The sequence below is a fragment of the Lepidochelys kempii genome, chromosome 3 (genome assembly GCF_965140265.1).
Source record: "Lepidochelys kempii isolate rLepKem1 chromosome 3, rLepKem1.hap2, whole genome shotgun sequence".
In the NCBI taxonomy this organism is placed as follows: domain Eukaryota; kingdom Metazoa; phylum Chordata; order Testudines; family Cheloniidae; genus Lepidochelys; species Lepidochelys kempii.
The window spans coordinates 204,311,794-204,334,643 of record NC_133258.1 but is presented as its reverse complement, the minus strand read 5'-3'; the positions used below and the strand labels follow the sequence as shown (position 1 = coordinate 204,334,643).

The following is a 22,850-nucleotide window of genomic DNA, read 5'->3' as shown; positions in this document are numbered from 1 at the left end:
ACAGAATGCACGAGAATTATATTATAAGGCCTTTGTGCAGCTTTACTATTTGACTGTGATGTCATCAAATCTCACAAGCGAAGTGTCACACTTGGTCAGTATTTGGATTGGAGACTACCAAGGAAAACTCAGGTTTTGTCTGAAAGTGATGTTCATATAATCAGTGTTCTTAGTCTTTCTGGCAATAGTGGCATTTAGTGCTGCTGGAGGCGCTGTCTTTTGGAAAATATATAAGGGCTTGTCTGCACAGGAGCATTGACCTGAATAGTTATTGCAGAATAAACTGTGGAAACAAATTAAATGAAAAAGGCACTGTTATTCCAGAATAAAGTGTCCACACAGGGAGCTCTTCTGGAATAACTATTGCAGAATAGATTATTCTGCAATAACTATTCTGGTCAATTTTCCTGTATAGACAAGCTTAAACCCAACATCTTGACAGTTTGTGGTCATTAAAAATCCTTTACTGTTAGGGATCGTAGCCCCAGTGTCCTGGCAAAATTCCAGTTTAGGGCCAAAAGAAGCCTTAAGATAGACTCCTATAGCTATATTTGAGCACCTAAATAAGTGGCTTAATTTTCAAAAGTGCTGAACACCCAGCAGCTCCCACTGACCTCATTAATCTCATGATGTGTTCCAGTCTGTCAGCCCAGAGGATATTTTAACTTTTAAAGAGCTAGAGCCTCAATACAACTAATTGTATTGTTGTATTGTAGGGCAGTGGTTCGGTGGGTTGATTTTTGACCCAGCTGGCTCACCCATCTGTAGCTATTCTCCCATTCAGTAGAGTACCTAACTCTTAGAACACTGGGGTTTTTCAGTGTGCCAACCAAAGGACTGGTTAGAATGATGTATATGTCTGTAGTGTAAAAAAAGGGGTTAATGCATCTTTCAGGCCTTCCTAAATTTTTTGTAAACATCTAGGTGAGGCTTTTTTATTTTTAACCTATTACAGTACTTGGGGAATAACTCTTTACACTGCCTTGCAGTGAGGAATCTCCTCATAGTTCCATCACTGCAGTGAATAGAGTACTTGACTCAACATGTGAAAGAAGTTATCAGATCAAGGTAAGGGATTGGCCCAAAATAGGGCTGAGAAAATATTTAACTCTAAAGACTTTTGTGTCTGTGCATCGGAAGTGCAGCTTTCACCATGTGAAAGAGAACTCCCTTCACGGGGCAAGTTGAGGAGAAGCTTTGAATTGCTTTGTATTACAGTTGAACCTCATCAGCTGACATAGAGTTAGAGTCCCCAGAGGCCTTTGCTGAATATAGAGCAGGGGCGGCTGGCAGGTTGTTCTCCATTAGAATCCCCTAGGCTTTGTCCCGCACATCCATAACAGTTTGTTTGTTAGCCCACAGGACTCGCCTTCCACATCATCACCCTTGCTTCATGCTAAGCTACGTAGGCCAGAGACACTTGTACTAACCACAGCCATTCAGTGACACCCAGGCCACATACATACATCATTTCTTCAATGCAACTGTATTTGATTTATGACATTATTGCTAAATTAAAAAGCCAAATAATTAAGGTAATTGTTTCCTCCCTAAACAAATAAGCCTCCTGCACTAAATAGACAATCATGCTTCCAGGGGAAAAATGTACAAGTATAGGACAATTTAGAGAGAGAGAAATAACAAAACAGAAGTTTCAGTTTTCTGATCTGAACTCTGTTTTTTCTGTTGTATTTTCAGTTGGTTTTGAACAGGAGCCAAAAGCATTTGCAAAGTAAATATCACAGAGAAGCCATCCCTTTATTTACTGTAATATACAGTAAATCGGTCCGATCTAGGTGTAACTGGTTAATGACAACATGAGTTCAGATATTCAGTCAAGGCTGCCAGAAATCCTTTAAGATACATAACGAACATAAGTAGCGTGAAGCCAAGCACGCACAAGTGTATTTCTGGCGTCCTGGTTTTACATCTTGATTTTTATGTCATGGGCTCCTGGCCCAATTTAACCCTGGCTTTACCTAGTGCAACTATCACTGACTTCACTGGGCATTGCATCCACAAAGTAGTAGCCCAGTTGTAACGTTTAATTGTTACTTTAAATTAGTATTTATTGCAGTCTGTGATTTAGTTTAAAGCAAAATGCCTCTGCTTTGGAAGCCATTAGGGGAACAATTTTGGGTCCTGTAGAGATGAGTACCCCCTCTTAGTTTGTTTCTTTAAAGCTTATCTTGGTGATCAATACCCTAGAAGTCTGTCTTTTTGCTTTACCATAGTTTCTACATGGCCAACCTTTGAACTTGTTGATTTTTCTTCTAAGCTTCCTTACCTTGATTTCCTCAAGGGCAAAGATGTTTAGAGAATCATTTCTTTGTTTATACTTTGACCTTATATATATATATATATATAAAATAAAATAACATTTATATGGCAGTAATGTCCAGAGGCCCCCGTTGGGTTGGGCCCCATTGCACATCCTGATATTAAATCAGGGACGACTGTTTTTTATCTAAGTATATAACAGCTTATTTTACTCTCTGTACTCTCCACAGTTTATTTACTCTCTGTACTTTCTATAAGGGCACTCTACAGTAAAGTTGGCTGGATCCTAATACACAGCCACTTAAGGTTTAAAACAAGTCCTTCCATCCTTTTGTCCACTAAACACAGAATATTGCCTTGGAATTAATGGATTTAGATTGCAAAAGAATTTAAAATAAATCCTACTCTGACTTCTTATTAATTATTTAGATTGTGGCGGCACCCAGAATGTGCTCGATGTTGTTCACCCCTACCTCAAAGAGCTTGTAGTCTGATAGACGAAGAGCAGACAGAAAGAGATACAGTATACCAGGGGTGGCTAACCTGAGCCTGAGAAGGAGCCAGAATTTACCAATGTACATTGCCAAAGAGCCACAGTAATAGGTCAGCAGTCCTCCATCAGCTCCCCCACCGCTCCCAGTGCCTCCTGGGGGAGGGGGTGGAAAGGGGTGGAGTGGGGGCAGGGCCTGTGGCAGAGCCAGGGGTTGAGCAGTGAGCACCCCCCAGCACATTGGAAAGTTGGCGCCTGTAGCTCCAGCCCCGGAGTCAATATGCTGGGGGGTGCTCACTGCTCAATCCCCTGCGCCTGCCGTGCCCTCGCTTCTCCCCACTCCCCTCCAGAGCCTGCTGCACACCATGAAACAGCTGATCGGGAGGTGCAGGGAGGTGCTGATCAGCAGGGCTGCTGGTGGGCAGGAGGCACTGGGAGCAGGGTGGGGGAGCTGATGCGGGACTGCTGATGTATTACTGTGGCTCTTTGGCAATGTACATTGGTAAATGCTGGCTCCTTCTCAGGCTCAGGTTAGCCACCCCTGGTATACTGTATCTCTTTCCCCAGTTTTCTGTCTGCTCTTCGTCTATTAGACTACAAGCTTTTTGAGGTAGGGATGAATAATATCTAGCGCTGGAGGGGAGGGGGGAGAAGCGAGGGCACAGCAGGCTCAGGGGAGGGGGTGGAAAGGGGTGGAGTCGGGGCAGGGCCTGTGGCAGAGCCAGGCGTTGAGCAGTGAGCACCCCCCCCAGCACACTGGAAAGTTGGCGCCTGTAGCTCCAGCCCCGGAGTTGGTGCCTATACATGGAGCCGCATGTTAACTTCTGAAGAGCCACACGTGGCTCCGGAGCCCCAGGTTGGCCACCCCTGCAATATACAAGCAGAGAGATCAGTGTTAGGATGGCAGCTCCACACTATATGCATAAACTGTCTCCAGTTACCCCCTAGATGCTACCTAGCAATTGGCTAATGTCTCGTAGGTGATGTCTCAGAAGTGGGTCTGGAAAAAGGCTCTGAAAGATGAGAAGGCAATTGTCAGTTGTATCAGCTCAGTCCATTTCAAGTGGAGGGGCCCCTATGGAAGGAAATACAGAGACAGTTCATCTGGAGTTAATGAGCCAATATTGATTTGTTAGAACTCCTCCCATTCCCAACAAATTGCATGTCAAAACTCATCCTTATCTGTACTTCCTTCTGTCTATGCCTTAAAATATACTTTGTCTTTAGGAAATTATAAAGTATTTGTCCAATAATACAGTTTATAATACAAACTGGAAACCCTTATACGCTGTTACAGTGTATGCAGTTTTCAGACCTGGCTTCATTTTTACTCTCTGTGAGATCTACAAAGCAAGCCAAATTTCCTGAAAATCAGTTCAGTCATGCCTGATAACTCCGGCTTAATATTGCACTAATGCAAACTTTTTTTCCCCTAAAATTGTTTTACATTCTCTGTCACACAGGGCTAACGTGAGTCTTTAGACTCAACACTGAATATGGGCCAGCACATAGCTTTTCCATCCCAAGAGGAGCACTGGGAAGGAATGACTCAGTGCTCCACTTTTGATCTGAGAGGAAGAGTATTATTTCACCCCTTTATGGGGTGCAGCTTGCTTCTCTTCCTCCTCCGTGGTAAACTGGATTTGCTACAGAAAAACGCAGTGTTCTTTGTCCTGGTCAAAATCTACAATTCTTTACTTACTCCACCACATCAGTGGAAGCGTTATTGATGACAATTACAGGGTATTTTCATAACTCCTACTTTTTAGGGTACTGGAGAAAACAGTTAGATCATGTCTGCGCTCACCTTAGAAGCTATGCTCAGAACAACCCAGAGTTCAGGGCTTTGATTGGAGAACCTCGAATGGGAAAGGTAAGAAATAGCTTGTGCACCTAACATTTTTCTTGTGATTGAACAATTGAAGAGCAAATAAACCTTATCAAAATACTTTTTTATTTTCTAGAAAATTAGCCCCTTAGGCCATGTCTACACTAGGAGTGCTTTACCAGTATAGGAATACCAGGGCACTATACCAGCACAGTGCTCCTAGTGTGGATGCAGCCATACCAACAAAGCAGCGCTTTGTACGGGTATAGTAAAACCACCCCCATGAATGAAACAAGCCACGCCGGTTAAAGTGCAGCCTTGCTAGTGGAGCTACATCTACCTTAGGGGGTTCTGCTGGCATAGCTGTGTTGTTCAGGGATCAGACACCTCTTCCTGCCCTGACGGACATAGCTACGCAGCAGAAGTCTGTAGTATAGACCTGGCCTAAATAACTGTGCCAATTATTGTCTTGATTCATCTACCTGTGTTTTATTTCTGTCCTACTTTTTTTCCTGCTTGCTCTTTCTAATCCCATTTTGTTCTCTCTTTCTCACTTCTTTCATTCTATTGCGTTTTTTTCTTCTTAGTTTGCTGTTGAGCTCTTTCTGCTTTCTCTCTAGTTATAATTTCCTTCCTTCTCTCACATATTCTCTTTGGAACCACCCCTGAAGTTAGGGGAGATGGTCACAACAACCTTAAAGGCCTTGCTGACCTATCAGAGCAGAGGTGTTATTCAACTGATTTTATTATAGCCCAGAGCAGATGTTCACCCCTGTGCCTTCGGTCAGCACAAGGCCAATGCACTATTTAAGTCCTACTTATAAGTAGTGCATTTGCCTTGGGCTGGCCCTCTGCACAGGGATGAATTTCCCCAGTAGACAGCAGCAGGTCACTTTGTGTCATACACTTTATTTCTGCCACAAACTATGCCATTATTGGAACAATGTGTTTTTACCTCAGGCACTTGGCTTGTGCATATTAGGGATATTAGCTGACTTAATGTCACCAGCCAACACTAAAAAATGGTTAGCTGGGGCTGTATTGATGGCTAAAATGGTCATACTGGGGAGATGGAAATTTGAGGTTCCTTCTACGTGCTGTGACTGCTCTCAATGGCACAAATGCAAAAATCATACCAAACAGAAACAGTTGAAAATGCAGGTGGCTGGCAGCAGGAATGGTGTAGCCATATGCCACTCTTTGGAGGTGTGGCATCCCATCACGTCCTTATTACCTCTCTGACATTGCGCAGGGTCCTGCATGTGAGTGGTGTCTATTTTAAAGCCTTTTTACACTGCCAGAAGGTGTAAAGTGACTTTAGTGAAATGAGAATCAGGCCCACTGCCATTTGTTTTCTTTGAGAGAAGGTTCAGGCATATGCAGTTTGGAGAGATATGGAAAACATCTCCAGGAGGGATATTTCCTGCAATTTCTAGGCCTCTATCATCCTACTGTAATGAAACCTCTGCCAAGAAAAGTATCAGTGTTGATTCAAGGCAAATGCCAATATTTGGTCTTTATTAATGCTTTTTCATGTTTCATGAAGAATATATCTAGAGATATAGATAAAGTTCTTAGCCTGTAGTGATGCCAACCTGCATTGTAATCTTATCAGCTTTCATAAGCCAACCAGCTATGTGCCACTTGTCTAAAGTCTCAATTTTATAAATAACACCATTTCTCCTCTTGAAATCACTTTCATAGAGTGTTTATATGGTGTGGCTGCCACAGAATGGTGCCGTTTCCTCTCCACAGCAGGCTGCATTTCAGTAGCGGGTGACGTTAGCCCCCCTGTATATACAGCACTCTGCTCATGTGCTGGCGCAAACTGGCACAACCCAGGTGGCAATTGTCCGACGGTGATAAGTCTTCCTGGAGCAGGGTGGCACAAGCTGCCCATAACTCATGCTCCACTGCGGCTCTGTAGCCATATGGTGCAGCCCAAAAGTAAGTGGGAGAGAGGCCAGGTCAGCTGAGAAATATGCTTACTTAGCACCAGCCCTCCTTCATGGTAAAGCATCTCTATTTATCATATCCGTTGCATCTACTGTATTTATGGAGCACTGTGCACCGTAGTATTTGCCAATAGCTGCCCCTCTGGGTGCAGGGTGTGTGTGTGTAAATGCCATCCCTCTGCAGCCCTGGGTGTGAATCTGTTTCATGGCATGTACAACATTTTGGGATAAGAGTGTGAGGAATCATTAATATCATTTTTAGACATTTGGCATTTTCAGTCATTCAGGTTTCTCTACTTATCTCAAAATATCACCTGTTATAAATTCTTACCCCTTCACTCAGTTACAGTGGAAAGATTATTAGTTAATGTGCGTACAGTGCTGTAAAGAAGTAAAGTGTGAATTATTAATTATTATTATTACTGTATTATTTATTTATGAATGTACTGGTTCAGTTGATAAATACTTTCAGCCCACATCAGGACTACTTAGCATTACTGAAACTGTCTTCCTGTACTTTTATAAGAAGAGATGCTAACTTGTGCTTTTTTCCTTATAGATTATTTCTGCTACAGTCCATGAGGATGGTTATGAAGTCAGTCTCAGATTAAATTATACTCTTTCCATAAACAAGGTCAGTTTAGGGGACTAGGCTAATCATTGGAGAAGTTGACCTACTGAGCCAATAGCCATTGTTTGACAGCTCAGCACTAATATGTATCTCTAACCCTATTCCAGAACGTCTCTTGTTGGGAGGGTGTTATTCCTTTCTAAAGTGAAAGTCTTTTCTTTTTCTGTTTGAGCTAAGTAAACAGGAATCCCTATTGATCAAACCAGACTTCATGGTCATGTTGCTGTTATCTTGTATTCATTGCCAAGGCATCTTATAAAGTATGCTATTCATATTAACATTCTTCTTTCAACTGAGAAGATTTTTAATAGCCTTAATACCACTTTCCTCCTGCTCTCAAATCTTCCTACTCTCCAGACTGCAACTGGTTGTCTTGTGGCACAGGTTTTCTAATTCCAAATACAGGTCAGAGGCAGCACATGCCAGAGCTTTTTCTAATTTTGCTCTGCGGCTCTGCGTGTTCCTGCAATATTACCTTGTTTACCCACATTCCCAATCCTTCCAAGGAATCCAGCTCAACTCAGAGATTATGTCTTTTGGAGGGCACCCTGATGAAAGGTGTTTCAGAAGGTGTATCATTTGGCTTCTTAGTGCTGTATCTTATTTGACAAGCAATATGTTAAGAGGTTTTCTTAATCGATATATATATATAATGGTTTTCCTTGGATGTGTGTCTTCATTTCACAATATTGAGGTGGTGATCAAATTTTTGCATTAAAACAAGTCTTGAATAGTGAGGTGCTTTAAAAACTTGTTTCCTTTGCCTGTGTTGAAACAGGATTAACTAAGATTGAAGAGTTTAAATAGCTGTATATCTTTTCTCATATATAACTTCCTCCCATTTCATGCTACTGAGGATATTACTGAATTATGTGATCATCTGATTAAATGTCCACATGTTATGATTCCCCAGGATATTCTCACTGGTAAACCAATGAAGTTTGACAATCATTATCTGAGCACTGTGACAGAAGGCAGAGATGGATGGTATGATAGTCAGGCTAGTTTGGGTGAGTTTTCCTATATCTTTATAATCTGACCTAACTACAGCAGTCAAGAATAGGAATCTGTCTCCTATGAATAACATATTAGATGCTCAAACAGGGAAATTTATCACTGTGCAGACAGCCTGCAACATTTAAAACCTCAAAATAGGGTGTAAGTGGGATTTAGAGGTGGGATGCACAGAGGGACTTAAGCATTGCGGCACCTACTTCTTAGGTGCCTAGAAAAAATCAAAAGAACAACAACGGACTCCCTAAAGCCTACTTAGGTGCCTAGGAATGGGAAGAGAGCAGTGTCTTAGAATGCAATCCACAAAATCCAGCATGAAGCAGGGAGCCAATGGGAGATGCCAACGAGAGGGGGCTGTGCTAAATTCCATCCCTCTCAAAGATGTAGGCACCTAAATCTGGGCTGCAGAGAAGCGCCTGTGTTTACTTAGTGGTGCACGACCAGGAACCTCTCTCCTGGAGTCAGGTGGCTTAGGCTCCTGAAGCGTTTCTTGAGAGAATGAGTTAGGCCTGCCTTTCTCCACACAAAATAGCTGGAGAAGGAGGTGGTGCTGCTGGTACCCACCGTATAACTTTTATCCTAATGATTAGAGCACTCCGGTGAGATGTGGGAGACCCAGGTTCAATTCCCGCCTCTCACAGGAATGCTATAATCCCTGAGCTCTCACGTTGGAGCTGTTCCACTGTGGATAAATACTTAAATAGCCACTGGGCCACAGAGGGAATGACTCTGTGGTCCAGTGGTTAGGGCATCCACCTGGGAGGTGTGTTACCCAGAGTCCAGCCTCCGTGCTCCACTCACTCTTTCATTATTTATTCACAGAGGAAGCGCTTCAGCAGGACAGACTGAGGGACCCTACCCTCCTCAGAATAGCCACAGCTCAGTGGTTAGCGCACTCTCCTGAGAGGTGGGAGATCTTTGTTCAAATCCTCTTTCCCCCATCCCAGGCAAGCTCTTTGACCGCTGGACTAAAAGTTATAAGGCAGGCACCGCTCCCACCCACCCTAGTTTTTGAATGGGACCTGATCCAGTCAGGGGCCTCCGAGTATGCCTACTGGATTGAGCCCTGCATGCAGGTCAGGCGTCCATACCCCTATCTTGTGACTCACTCTAGGGCTTAAGTGGAGAGACAGGAGTCTGAACACCTAACAGGATGCAGCAGTGTGCATGCCCAGAGGGTGAAACATCGGCACCAAACAAGTCTGGGGTTTAGGTGCTTCAGTATCTTTGTGGATCTGGGCCTAAGTGGTTTATAGGCATTGTGCAGGCTGTGTTGAGTGCTCACAGACACTGAATTACATCGTCAGAGAATAGCTGAAAAGCTCATGTAAGTGCAGCTGAAGCTCAGGGTTTTGAATCCTAGTTGTAAAATCCGTGCCCAGTGACACTGTATGGCTCTAATCAAGCAGTAATAGAATCAGAGAAATGGAGGGCTGGAAGGGACCTCAAGTGGTCATCAAGTCCCAGCCCCTGCACTGAGGCAGGACTAAGTATACCTAGACCATCCCTGACAGGTGTTTGTTTAATATCTGAAGGCCACAACTTCTAGGTTTTTGAGCTGTTGTTTGCAGGGTTTTGGTTTTGCTACATTTGACAAATGAAACAGAAATGATTACATGTATAATCCTAGGGCTCAGTTTTCCAAGGTGCTGAGCACTCGTACCACCCATGGGTTTCAGTAGGAGGTGTGAACGCTCAATACGTGAAAATCAGACCACCTGTTATTGGACTCTGGCTTTATTGCCATTTACTATCAACACTGCTCTTATGAATGCACATGCATGTGAATTATCATGGTGCCTTATTTATTTCTGAATGCTTTTATATATACCTAGAGAGACAAGATGGGTGAGGTAATATAATTTATTGGACCAGCTTCTGTTGGTAGGAGAGACAAGCTTTCAAGCGTGCACCTGAAGAAGAGCTCTGTGTAAACTCGAAAGCTTCTCTCTCAGCGACAGAAGTTGGTCTAGTAAAAGATGTTACCTCACCCACCTTGTCTCTCTAATATCCTGGGACCAACACGATTACAACAACACTGCATTTACACATTCCTGTCAGTTTTCCTTATTAGAGCTGTTGTATACCAAGTCACTTGAGATTTGGGATGTGGCATGGTCTGTAGAGTTAACCCATTTTCAATGCTATTCAAATCCGAAACACTCCAATTGAAGTTCATTTCCAGTGCAAATGGCCAGTACAAGGGGCCACTTAAATGGGGTGTAGGCTTCATGCTGGTGCTCTGGATAGGGGTTGATTTCACGCTGCTACAACAATGTATGAATGTATGTACCACATATGGCTCCTGAGTTCTTGCTACACCACTAATATGACTTTTAGTTTTAACTCTGGATTCTCCCATTTTAGTGTGTGAAGAGGGTCACAGCATCACAAGCCCCAGAGAAAAAGTAAAAAGAACAAAGAAGACAAGAAAATTGTTAGAAAAAGAAGATAAGTTATCTGTATGTATATGTACAATCTGTGAGTGTAGGAAGGATAGTGGGACTGCCAAAGTGCTAATGCTAATCGACACATCCAATGGAAAAACTGGGCTGCTTTATTTTTTAACACCTTCTAAATGCATTGGTCTAGGAGAACATTTTGGAAGGGAAAGGTGGAACATAGTCAAATTTGGTTTAAAAAATGGCTCTCTTTCTAAATAGGCATGGTTGGTTGGCATGTGTATATTTTTGTAGAAGTTGGATTTAACCAAATTTTCCCCTACTCCCTGAAAAAGTTTTTTTTTAACTAGATAGCTTTCATTTTTTAACGAAAGCATTACTGTCTGGACAGTATGCAAGTAGCTTAATTAAAGTATTTTGGACCCATTCTTCTCCCTTTGAAGTGAATGGTAGCACTCCCATTAGAACAGGATCAGGTCCAGAATCTTTGCCACTGTTACTAATTGGGAGTGTTAATGCTACAGAAAATGTGTTATGGAAACCTTTAAAGGCAACCTACCATGGACGTGGTTACATCATTTATCCAGTGGGGACAAGAGGAGACTTGCTATGTTACATTGTAAGAAATATAACATGAGTACCTGAATTCAGGGCTTTTAAAAAAATAAAGAAACAAAAAAACAGATAACTGATTTTCAGTGCAAAAATAAAAACACTTCCAGTGAATTACACCCCAAATAAAAGATCACATTTCTGCAAGCCATACTTCACAAGAACCTCTGTGTGGCAATGTGATGGGGCCACTGTATGCGTTTTACATGCTGAAGTGCTTCCCTCACTCCTTGCTATTTTATAGTCTCTCCTGGGCTTAGCACATATTTAGGCTCAGCCGAAAGCCACTGGGCCATAGATCTAGGGAACTGTGGGGTGAAAATGTTTGTATAGGCTAATCCCGCCATTGGCTCGAGTTTGCATGCCATAGAGTGACTCTGAGGCCTAGTAGGATTTCCCACCTCTTTCTGTCCTCGTGTCACCCATGTGCAGCCCAGATTTTCAGGCTGGATGCTGGAGTTTGGCTTAAGTGAACAAACACAATTAAAAAGCAAGGCTAGCAAATCACAAAGTGTATTTTGTTAAAGTGCTTTGGCAATTGGAGTTTAGTTTTATTTGATAAAACTTCATAGTATGCTAGTAAATATTATGCAGTGTATTTTGTAAAAACAGGAAGTCGAAGGCCCTGAATTGTCAAAGATATGTATGTGCTTAACCTTATTATCTTGTGTTTTATTTTATTTCAATAGGACTACTCATGGTAGTAATGTTAAGCTCGTGTATAAGTGATTACAGGATTGGGACCTTAGTAATATGACCGTTGACGATAGCATCCTGCTGTTCAATATTTGCTCAGAAGTAGGGCGAGACAGCCTTTTTTTGTAGAAATTGTGTGTGTATTAGTGAAGTTCAAATACCTAACATACATAAGACCAAATTCTGCCCTCAGCTACATTTACGCTACTCTGCCAGTGTGAGTTCCCTATGATCATATTTCTACTCTGTGAAATGTTATCGAGTGTTGTTGATTTCTGTATTTTCACAGCCTGAGGCTAGACAGCTCCTGAAAGAAGTGGGTCCAGAAGGGGAAGGAAAAATTTCATTGGTAGAACAATTGCTTGATGAAGTAAGTTCATGAAGTAAATGGGCCTGGATCTGTGTCTTGAAAACCTGAACTAGAAATTACTCTTTTTTAAAACTTTAGTCCTGCCTTCATGACTTTTAATAAGAAAAATAATAAACATAACCCAACACGATTGTTCCCAGGGCAATCGCTGCAGTAGAGCTTTTAGGCCTAGATCCTCAAAAGTACTTAGGCTTCTAACTTCCACTGATTTCAATGGAAATTAGGAGCCTAAGGGAACCTCTACACTAGAAATGCTACAGCAGCTGTGCCACTGTAGCATAGGCACTTACGACAGCCACGGAAGGGGTTCTTCTGTCAGTGTAGTGAATCCACCTCTCCAGGACGCTGTCGCTAAGACGACAGATTAATTCTTCCATCATCCAAGCAGTGATACACTGGGGTTTAGAGCAGCTTAATTACATTACACATGGCATGATGTTTTACACAGCCCTGAACGATGTAGTTAAGTCAGCCTAACTGTGTACTGTAGACCAGCCCTAAATATTTTTGAGGCTCTGGGCCTTGCTGCCCCCAGTATTAAAGAAAATGAAGTTTAAATAAAAAGAAACAGGAAAATCTATTTGCATATATCCTAGTTCAATCCTTGAGGGGGCCATTTAGGGATCTGGGGCAAAAATTGGGGATTGGTCCTGCTTTGAGCAGGGGGTTGGACTAGATGACCTCCTGAGGTCTCTTCCATCCCTGATATTCTATGATTCTTCCAAAATTGATAATGAACAGATACATGAGAAGTTTGCCCCGCTTCCACCAACAGCATGGTAGTAAGGAAAAAAGTAACCTTTTCTGTAACCATTTTATGGGTTAAGGTCAAATCCTTAGAAGAACTGCCACAAGCCTGCCCTAAAGTGGGGGCATACACCTTAACTTCATGGTGATATACTGCACAGTAGAACGCAAGAAGAGCGAGAGCTCTGAGGTGCAAGCAGGTTGGGGAGTCCTCCATTGGCCAAATCCATCATCACAACACTACCGCCACCTCTGCCTGGAGTTGTGGCCACAAAGCAGCTGCAATGTCTCTCCTCCAAATAGGTGGGGAAGCCTTTGACCCTCTCTCCCTCCCATGTGATTACTCTGGTTTTGTGCTAGGCACAACTACAAGGGCTTGACCGAAAAAAGACAAATACATGAAAGTTGAATTTTCCAGGTTTGGCTGTTTCTTTAGTGTTTTGAATGTTAAAGCAGATTTGAGAGAGACTGTGACAGTACATGTGACAACTAAAGCTGAATTTGTTATATTAAATCGGGGAGGCGAGTTGAAACATGTATAGCTTGTAATAAGCTAGTCCTTTTCTGCACATTCCAGGGAGCTGACCCAAACTGCACCAATAGTGAAGACCGACCTGCTTTAACAGTTGCTGTCCTAAACAGACATGATGAAGTGGTTCCAGTTCTTGTCCAGAAAGGTGCTGATATTGACCAGCAGTCAGGACCGTAAGTGAGCAATTTCTAACAAGAATCCTCTATAGAGTTTGACCAGCAGGGGGACTTGAGACTTATATTTCACCAAAAGGGACTAAAATCTCCTAAAGTGACCATGAATCAAATTTTCAAAACCAAACACACACACACCCACAGCTGCAAACAGGTCAATCAACAGACAATTACCCCTTTTATTGCTTCACTTTAATTGGCCAGCTTTAAAAATGTGGCCCCATATTTTAGCTCTACAAAACCTCAATCCTTCTCCTAAACCCTTCCCCTCAATCTTCCTGTCACTGGTACCTTCCTTGTTCCCCCACTACCACCCCCCAGTCTTCTCCTCTCCTACACCATTTCTCCCTATCAAAAAGGAGAAGATAGCCACCTCACCGGAGACTACATTTGTTGGTCCTTGATTTTCCCACCTAGTTTGAGGCAGTTGATATACTAGTAGAGATAAAACATTCCTTTAAATAAAGTCATGACTTTCTTTTTAAATAATATAAATTATTTGAGTACACCCTGTTTTCCACCTATACAGGCATAACACCACTGCTCTTCATGAGGCAGCTTTGCTTGGATTAGAGGGAAAGAAATGCATCAAAGTCTTGTTAGGGTAAGTTCTGCTGTTGTGGCATCCAGTGCAACTCTGGGCTACTTGTAATCAGTAACAGGTATGGGCTTCATCCAGCAAGGAGCTGAGTGCCCACAACTTAATATTGTGCTGTACATGTACAACAGGACCCAGGGCCAAACTCAGATATCATCACTTACATTGTAACACGAGTAAGCATCAGAATCTGACTCTGTGATTTACTTTTGAGTTGTAGTGAATTGAAACAGATTCCTTTTCTAAATTAGCTTAAGCAGCCTGTTCTTTATTTACAGCTGTAATGCAAACATTAAAAAGAAGAATGGAAAAGGCTTATCAGCATATGACTTGGCACTGAAGACTGGGAATGAAGAAATAATTTCATTGTTTGCTAGTAAACTTGGACAGGGAATGCTGGACAAACTGACCAAGCCCAAGAATATCAGTCTGGCCATGGCTTGATTGGAGCTCTCTTATCCAAGGCAGAGCTGGATGCTGTGTGTATGTGTGTGTGTGAGGAAGAAAGTGGGTTTTTTTGGTTTTTAAAAGACAGCACACCTTGGCGATGCATTTTTTTTTTTAAACTGACTAAGGGACTTTGAATCAAGCAAGTAGCTGACACCTTTTGATATCAAAATCATAAGTAATCTTCTTATACTTGTAAGAACTACAGGATTGAGCCCAAGGAGAGTAATTGTGCCTTTAAGATATTTCCAACAGCACCCTAATCTTAAATGGATCATTCACCACTTTCGCAGTGGTGCCCTTAAGACAGCAGTTACTGTGATTAACTTACATTTTAAAATAAAAAGAATGTATGTGAACTATTCTAATAGGAGAGATTGATACACTTCACTAGAGAATACTCAGTTTGAGCAGTTAAATAAATCATTGTGCGTTGTTTCCTTGAGACATTTATTTATGTGTCAACATGAGACAAAATAATTTCAAAGGAGGTTTGCAGAGTCATGTAAGAGATTTAGGAACACAAACGTCAATGGTAGTTGCAGTCCTAAATGCCTTAGATGATTTTGAAAATCTCCCCCTTTGTTTTTAAGTATACATCCCTTTGATCCTTGCATGAAAGGGACGTGAGCTACGACCACCACGCAGGCACAAAGAGGCAACTCTAGAGAACATATATACAAGTCAAACACTGCACACAGGCAAGTCGCAGGGGCCTAGGAGACCAGCTTCTCAATATCACGACGTGCACGCTCTGATTCTTCCTTAAACTCCGTCACTTTCTGAGAGATTTGCTTTTTCTGGAAAGATCAAAAATAAAATTCCTTCAGCTTAGTACAGGCAGTATCACACTCAGCTTGGTGGAAAAGGACAAGGTACTGCAGCTCAGCACTCCCCCCAGGGCAAAGGGAGGGAACTTCAAGTTGACATGCTGGCTGACCCAACAGGTCCTAGGACTGGAGGCTACCTTAGCCTTTTGGAATAGAGGCCTAACACACACACCCCAATTCTGAGCTGTACGTACAATCACGTTTCTTGTTCGTTCCTTGTCCAGTTTCAGGAACTCCTGAAGTGTCAGGTCAACAGGGTTCTTACGGAGGGAGAGAAAAGCGCAGCCAGAGGAGTGTTTCCTGTGCTCATCCCTAGGAAAGGGAGACCAGGCTCATGTTAAAGGCACAAATAGTTACTTGCTTTCACCCCATCCTCCACCACAAGAGTTCTCAAATTGGGGTCCTTAGAGACTGCACATGGGCTCCACAAAATGTTACGAGCAGAGGCGACATCCGGGGGGCCATGTGGGGTCCTGCTTGTGGAGTCAATGGTGTGGGGCAACCCCTTCTGATGGCAGGGGGAGCCATCAAAATGTTCATGGGCCCAGGGAGGCAGTGCCACCTCCACCTCACCTGTCACGCAACTAAAAATTGCAGTGTGTCACTGCAGAAGAGAGATCTCCCCCTGCCATCAGAAGGAGTTGCCTCACAACCACTGACTGCATGAGCAGGCAGCAGCTAGCCAAGGAGAGACACCACTGTTCGGCCCTGCTACATCAGCTCTTCAGGTAGCAGGGCCAAAAGGAAGACAGAAATCTGGCAGGGCACATCTGCGTGCACACACACATCCATTGCCTCTGGATAGAGGCTGCAGAAAGAAGCAGACACACCCATCTCACAGGTATCTCTTACACTCTTTTTCTTAAAACATTACTAACAGTACATGTTTATATGAAGTATACATACTTTTGTCAATCAGTTCATCAGTTGGGAGTTTGTGATTAACATTACATTTGAAAAGGGGTCTGTCAACAAAAAGTTTGAGAACCTCTGCTCTACCATATGTCCACTAGTCACAGAGCCACAAGTGAGTCACTCCCTGCAATACTGAGAAGATACCAAGTTACTGGTATTTTGCTAAAACACTCCACCATTGAGGTTCAGCTGGCATTTCAATCCTAAAGTACTTTCCTCACTCTCAGCCCCTTCAGTCTCCTCAGGGCTCAGTCCCAAACCCATAGTAGCAACTGGGCTGTGGGTTCAGGGAACTATTTAAAGGATCCTAGTCCTCTGTTCTGATTGCTATTAGTTAAGAAAAGTAGAATGTAACCATGTCTCACTTGGCATGAGTGAAGAACAAGGTCCTAGAGGAGGCTAAAGACAGGAGTGTTCCAGTTGTTGCTCAGTGATGTGTTGTCTTGCACAAATAAATTGGTTAGTCTCTAAGGTGCCACAAGTCCTCCTTTTCTTTTTGCGAATACAGACCAACACGGCTGTTATTCTGAAACCTGTCTTGCATAGTATGGTACTCTGGCTTCACTCCCATATTTAGCGGACCTCTGTGTTTGTGACTTTCACACGCCCCCAGAGGGGGAAAGCTACTGTGGGTTCCTACAGTGGAACTCCTTCTATGGAGGTCCAATAGACTGGCTCCACTCCTGAGTAAAAATTCAAGTTACTTACTGAGGACACACACAGGACATTCGTTTTCCTTGTGATACTTAGGAGAACGTTGGGCCCAGCTACCAAAGCAGGCCTGGGGCAGCAGAGGCGCCCTGTTCTCCTCTGAGGAGCATAAACCCAGTACATAAGCCTGTAGTCCTGCAATAATCAGGAGACAACTCCACCCAAGAGGCAGACGCTGGGTAGCTTCAGTGATGTGTAATTAGACAACGTGCCACATGGCCAAGAAAATGAAGGCTGCCATGGGACCTTTCGGCACCCTGGTTTGCAGGGGTCTCGTCTCCCCTGTTACGGGCAGCTTCTCTCTGTGGGCAGGGCGCCGGGCGATGGTGGCCCCCGTGGACGGGGATACTTACATGGGGTCATCCTCAGGCTCCCAGCCTTCCAGCTCCTTGAAGCAGAAGAAGCACTGAACCACATCAGGCCCATTCTCGCTGGGGCAGTGGACGAATCCGGCTTCTGCCATCTGGGTGGGGGGGGGAGAGAGAGGAGAAAGCCGGATCAGCAAGACCACCGCGCTCCTTCCCGACAGGTGGGACCGACCGCCCCGCGGGGGCTGGCGGCGGGCACAGCAGGGGCCCGCGGGAGAGGCCGGAGATCCCCGCCCGCAGCCGCGGGGAGCCTGGGGCCGGGGAACGGGCCGCTCGCAGCGCGGCGGGCGTGGGGGAGGGAGGGCCCCGGCTCCCAGCCTCACCCGCTCCGGGGTGCAGGCGCAGCCCTCGGTGAAGGGCCAGCTGCGGTAGGTGGCCAGGCGGGCCTCGCTCAGGTAGAGCTGCCACTCGGCGGGCAGGAGCGCGGCGGCCGCGGGGCACTTCATCTTCAAATCCCGGCGGCGGCGGCGGCGCGGGGGCTGCCGGGACGGGGCGCGGCCGCGCGCGCGGGGCACCCTGGGAGCTGTAGTTGGGGCGGGGGAGGGGTTAGGCGGGGCGGGCCGTTATAGCGGTTGCACCCTCGTGCGTGGGTAGCGCGTCACAGAGAGACGGGGCGGGGCCTGGGGGTGTTGATGGGGGGGGGTTGAGTGAGTGTGAGTGTGAGTGTGAGTGTGTGTGTGTGTGGGGGGGGGTTGATGTGAGGGAGGGGCTGTGGGGACATCGGGGCCATGAGGGTTGTGGGGGTGTCAAGGCTTTGGGGGTGTTTAGATGAGAGCGGGACCGTGGGGGGATGTTGGCCTGAGGGAGGGGCCATGGGGAGGGCATCGGGGCCATGCGCAGATGTGGGGGTGTCAGGGCTGTGGGGGGGTTGACCTGAGGGGGGGCATGGGGGATGTGGGGGGTGTCAGGGCTGTGGAAATCTTGAGCTGAGGGAGGGGCTGTGGGGCGACATGGGGGGTATTAGGGCTGTGGGATTGTTGACCTGTGGGGGGGCACTGGGGCCAGGGGGGGATGTTAGGGGTGTCAGGGTTGCGGGGGTGTTGATGTGTGTCAGGGCTGTGGGGGATGTCGGCGTGTCAGGGCAGGGGCTGAGGCACTCTGCCCTGAGTGGTGGTGTGGCGGCCCTTCTTTGCCCCAGCTCAGCTGCTTGGTAGTTTGGGGAGCAGGACAGAGCTCACCCCATCCTGGGAACAGGGCATGAGCAGTGACACAGGTGGTGAATCTGAAGAAGTGGTGTTTTACCCACGAAAGCTTATGCCCAAATAAATCTGTTAGTCCTTAAGGTGCCACCAGACTCCTTGTTGTTTTTGTGGGTACAGACTAACACGGCTACTCCCTAATACTTGAGGTGGTGAATCGCAACCCCTACCCGTCAGTCTGAGCCTGGAGCCAGAAAAGGAAAGGCTGGAATGAGAGGATGGCTTTGGGTCTGTGCTGGGAGCAGAGATTGGGCCCTTATAGGGAATGGACACAAACAGGTGCAAGCTCAGTTGATTCAGGTTTCATTGGTTCTTGGATTTAAATGAGCACTATTATTATTTGTTTTACCGTCATGCCTAGGAGCCCTTTACAAACCAGGACCTCATTATGTTTGGCACTGTACAAACAGAAAAAATGACAGTCCCCACCCCAAGAGGCTTATGATCTAAGCATGAAAGCCAGTTTTGTTTACTGCTACCTAAAGATGAAATTTTTATATTATAATTGAGGTGGGAGTGAAACCCTTGTATAGCTTGTAGTTGCTAGTCTCCCTCTTCTATACAGTCCAGGGAGCTAATCCCAACTGCACCAACGATAAAGACTGACCTCAGACCACAGAACTTGGGGTTGGAGGGGGTGGAGAATTGTGGCCCGTTTGGGGAAAGGTTGCTGATAGGCTGGCATCCCGACTGAGGCTTGATTAATATTCTGAGGTATATGATGGTTGTGCTAAAGATGAGGTGTGTCTTTGAGTGGAGGAGGTTGGGGTATATATTTCTGATAGTCTTAACTTATTTCCTTCTGTTAGATATGCTATGTACAGAGCAACCTTATCTGATGCACAACGTGGTGCTTTTGTATATTAATTCATATATGCTGGCTCCCACAGAATAACACTACGAAAGATGGTGGTGTTGCTACTGGTTTGAAAAAGAACAATACAAACTGTAGCTGTCTAAGTGTAATAACTGCCTGCTAAGATCAGTACTGAGTTTGCATAGTAAATTAGCTCTTACTGGTATGTTCTGCTTAACTCCTTATTTAATGTGAAAAGCAAGCTTTTATGGAAAATATGCTGTAACTTTAATAACAGGTACTGTGGGGCACTCAAGCCCTTAGGCTAATCCTTAACAACCTAGTCCAAAGGGAGTTCTGTTTTGTGAATGTTTGCCACAATTGGCAGATGAATAACAGCCCTGTGTGGGTGTCTGTAATTCACAAGAAATCAAAGGTTATGCTGTCGCTTTTTTCAGGGAGTTAGTCAAACCCTGTTTCTCAGTTCCACTGAAACTCATTATAAATACACCTAGCTATTACACAACTATCTTGATGAAAACTTTCAATGTCATTTACATGATGTTTGTTCTGGATCATCTCAGAATTTTATGTCTGCCATCACATGTCATGTAGACAGTTGCCATCTTTACTCATAGTGTTGGACACGCTCAAGTCAGGGTGAAATCCTGGCCCCTTTGAAATCAATGGCAAAACTCCCATTGCCTTCATAAGGCCAATAGTTCACTCCTGGTGTTTGGCTCCAGCCTGAAAGCTGAGCAGGAAAATATTATTTCTTTGTCATGGGCTGACCATTGTCTTCTTTATTCTGTCAGGGCAATGACCCTTTTTTGCTGGTTCTGTTTCCAGACCGCCATGAGGGAGAATATTGTTAAGCAGAATGACTGCTCTATCAGTGGTGTGGTAAGATTTTATAGTGATCTTTTGTCTTCTACTATTGGTATGGTGGGCTTCAGACACTTTCTATACTAGCTTCATCTTCATAGGTCACAATGATAGACTGATTCCCTGCAACAGTGGAGAGAGAATATTCCTGGTGGAAGTCTTGTGGCCAGTCTGACTGCTCTGCAGAATAAAGAGCTTTTGATGTTCAAAACTCTATGGTTGCAGGTTACCACACCAGATGGGACTATTGTGATCATCTAATCAAACGGGTTGGCAATCTGTGGCATGCATGCCAAATGCAGCACGCAAGCTGATTTTTAGTGGCACTCTGCTAACGGCCAGGTTCCTGGCCGCTGGCCCCGCTCAGCCCGCTGTCGGCCTGGATGGACGGAACCCTGGGCTGGCAGCGGGCTGAGCGGGGCCGGCGGCCGGGAACCTGGCTGGCAGGGGCTGGCAGATGGAACCCCAGACCGGCAGCGGGCTGAGCAGCTCAGCGTGCTGCCGGTCTGGGGTTCTGTCTTCTGCCCACGCTGCCGGTCTGGGGTTCCTGCCGCCAGCCCCTGCAACGGGGGTCCTGGTCGCCGGCACTGCTCAACCTGCTGCCAGTCTGGGGTTCTGTCGGAGGGCTCCTGTAAATGTAAAATTTATTACTGGCACGCAAAACCTTAAATTAATGAAGACTTGGCATGCCACTTCTCAAAGGTTGTTGACCCCTGAAATCTGACCTGCTGCATAACACAGGCCTTAATTAACTGCCACTGGATCTTGTTATGGTGAAGTTGAAGGAAGGCATCTTTTTTCCCATTATAGTGTCCACAGTTACACATTGCAGAACTCTTCCAGGTAATTAAAAGGTTGGTTAATCATTTATATGATTTGATATGGGGGATAGAATTTTTCCCACTGGGAAAAATATTCATGTTACACTGCAGATAATAGCTCACAGTGGATCTGAGAGATATCTCCTGCTGCTGAAACAGAGCAGTGTCTCGGGGATAAATGCCAAGTAGTGTGTCCATTTCAGCTAGAGCTGTTCATTGATGCTGTGGAGGTGCTGGGGGGCCTTGAGGCAGATGCACAAGGGAGCACTGTTGCTCAGCCTTTGGAATTTTTGAGTACTTGATTATTTGACCTTTAAATTGTATTATTGATTCCTAAATGACCATTTTTCTGAGCAGGTACCCAGGTTGTGCCTTCTGTTACTGGGTACACATTTTTACCTATGGACTTTGAGTCTTCGTGTTTAAAAACTTGTTCCGTAGTGTGTGCATAATTCATAGTGCACTGAACTTGCAAATTAATATTATAGCCAGGTAGTACCCAGGTAGTAGCCCTTGATGTTTCTCCTTAAGTAAGTGGAATATCTGGCATCCAGCCCAAATTTTTAGAAATATTCACTAATTTTAGGTGCCTCAATTTTTGGGTACCCAACTTGAGACCCAAGGGCCAGGATTTTTGGAGGTGTAACACCACTGGCTTCAGATGGAGCTGTGGGCATGTTTTGCGCCTCTGAAAATCAGACTATAGGTGTCTCAAAATATGTATCGAAAATCAGAGCTTACTGCTACAAATGTAGGCCTTAAGTTTCAATAAAATTGATATATATTTCTGCAAAGAAATCAAAACTGCTTTGTCCTCATCCCTGTGTCAGAAAGAATATGTCTCTAATTCAGATTCTCAACATTATTTCCTGTGAATGGAAATAGATCTACTTTAAAGCAGGCTGCACTGTTTTTGAACTCAGATGCCAATCACAAGGAAGAAACTGCTTTGTTTGTCATGAGTGAATGATGGCACAATCAAGGTTTGGAATTATTCTACTTATCAGCTGGCCATTCTGCTGCGGAGGAGGAGGGGGTCCTCTGGTATACCATTACTTGGATAATGCACTGGTATTTGGGGCAGGTTGTGCTCTTGGCACAGAACCCATTGCAGTAACTGTGGATATTTCCTCATATATAAAGAAAAGCTTCAGCAGCTCTTCACTGCAGAGTTAGCCCAGGTGATCAGCAGCTGGCTTAGCCTGGCCGATGCGTGAGTTGCCACACCTCAAAGCCATACCCCAGATACCGCACCCTCACTGGTGCTACGCTCACCCATGTGTGTGGCTAGAACTGCTGGTGACTGACTGCCCATGGTTCTTTGTGCTGCAGTAAGGTCAGCTGCTCTTTTATTATTTCCCAGTGAATTGTGTGAGAACTTGTCTGTCCTTTTGAGAACATGGGGGGCATGTGGGAAGGCATTGGAGAACTGTCTGCATAAAAGTGGTTTACCTGTGTCCTCACTTCAAAGTGGGCTGGTTGCCAACCCAAGTGAAAGTGGAACCCGGCCTTTAATTCACATCCCCAGCTGTGTCAGACTGAAAGTATAA

At 44.8% G+C, this 22,850-nt stretch overlaps 2 protein-coding genes across 9 annotated transcripts in view; one reads left to right on the top strand and one right to left on the bottom strand.

The window, feature by feature from the left end:
- The window catches only part of DZANK1 (double zinc ribbon and ankyrin repeat domains 1), a 34,510-nt gene extending 19,297 nt beyond the window's left edge, over positions 1-15,213 (top strand). For 7 of the 8 annotated variants that reach the window (XM_073339745.1, XM_073339744.1, XM_073339743.1 and 4 more), the window contains 8 exons: positions 4,540-4,643; positions 7,113-7,187; positions 8,098-8,194; positions 10,566-10,660; positions 12,198-12,278; positions 13,603-13,730; positions 14,260-14,334; positions 14,607-15,213. In XM_073339745.1, the coding sequence (XP_073195846.1) occupies positions 4,540-4,643; positions 7,113-7,187; positions 8,098-8,194; positions 10,566-10,660; positions 12,198-12,278; positions 13,603-13,730; positions 14,260-14,334; positions 14,607-14,772 (821 nt within the window). In that variant the 3' untranslated portion in view covers positions 14,773-15,213. The remainder of the gene's footprint in view (positions 1-4,539; positions 4,644-7,112; positions 7,188-8,097; positions 8,195-10,565; positions 10,661-12,197; positions 12,279-13,602; positions 13,731-14,259; positions 14,335-14,606) is intronic. The other variant, XM_073339749.1, reaches the window with a different exon arrangement.
- LOC140909741 (baculoviral IAP repeat-containing protein 5-like) lies at positions 14,526-18,099 on the bottom strand. Its single transcript, XM_073339755.1, has 4 exons — positions 17,923-18,099; positions 17,585-17,694; positions 15,800-15,917; positions 14,526-15,575 (listed from the first exon to the last, which is right to left on the bottom strand). The coding sequence occupies exons 1-4, from the start codon at positions 18,043-18,045 to the stop codon at positions 15,492-15,494; spliced, it is 435 nt and encodes a 144-aa protein (XP_073195856.1). The 5' UTR covers positions 18,046-18,099; the 3' UTR covers positions 14,526-15,491.
- Between the last annotated feature and the right edge of the window lie 4,751 nt (positions 18,100-22,850).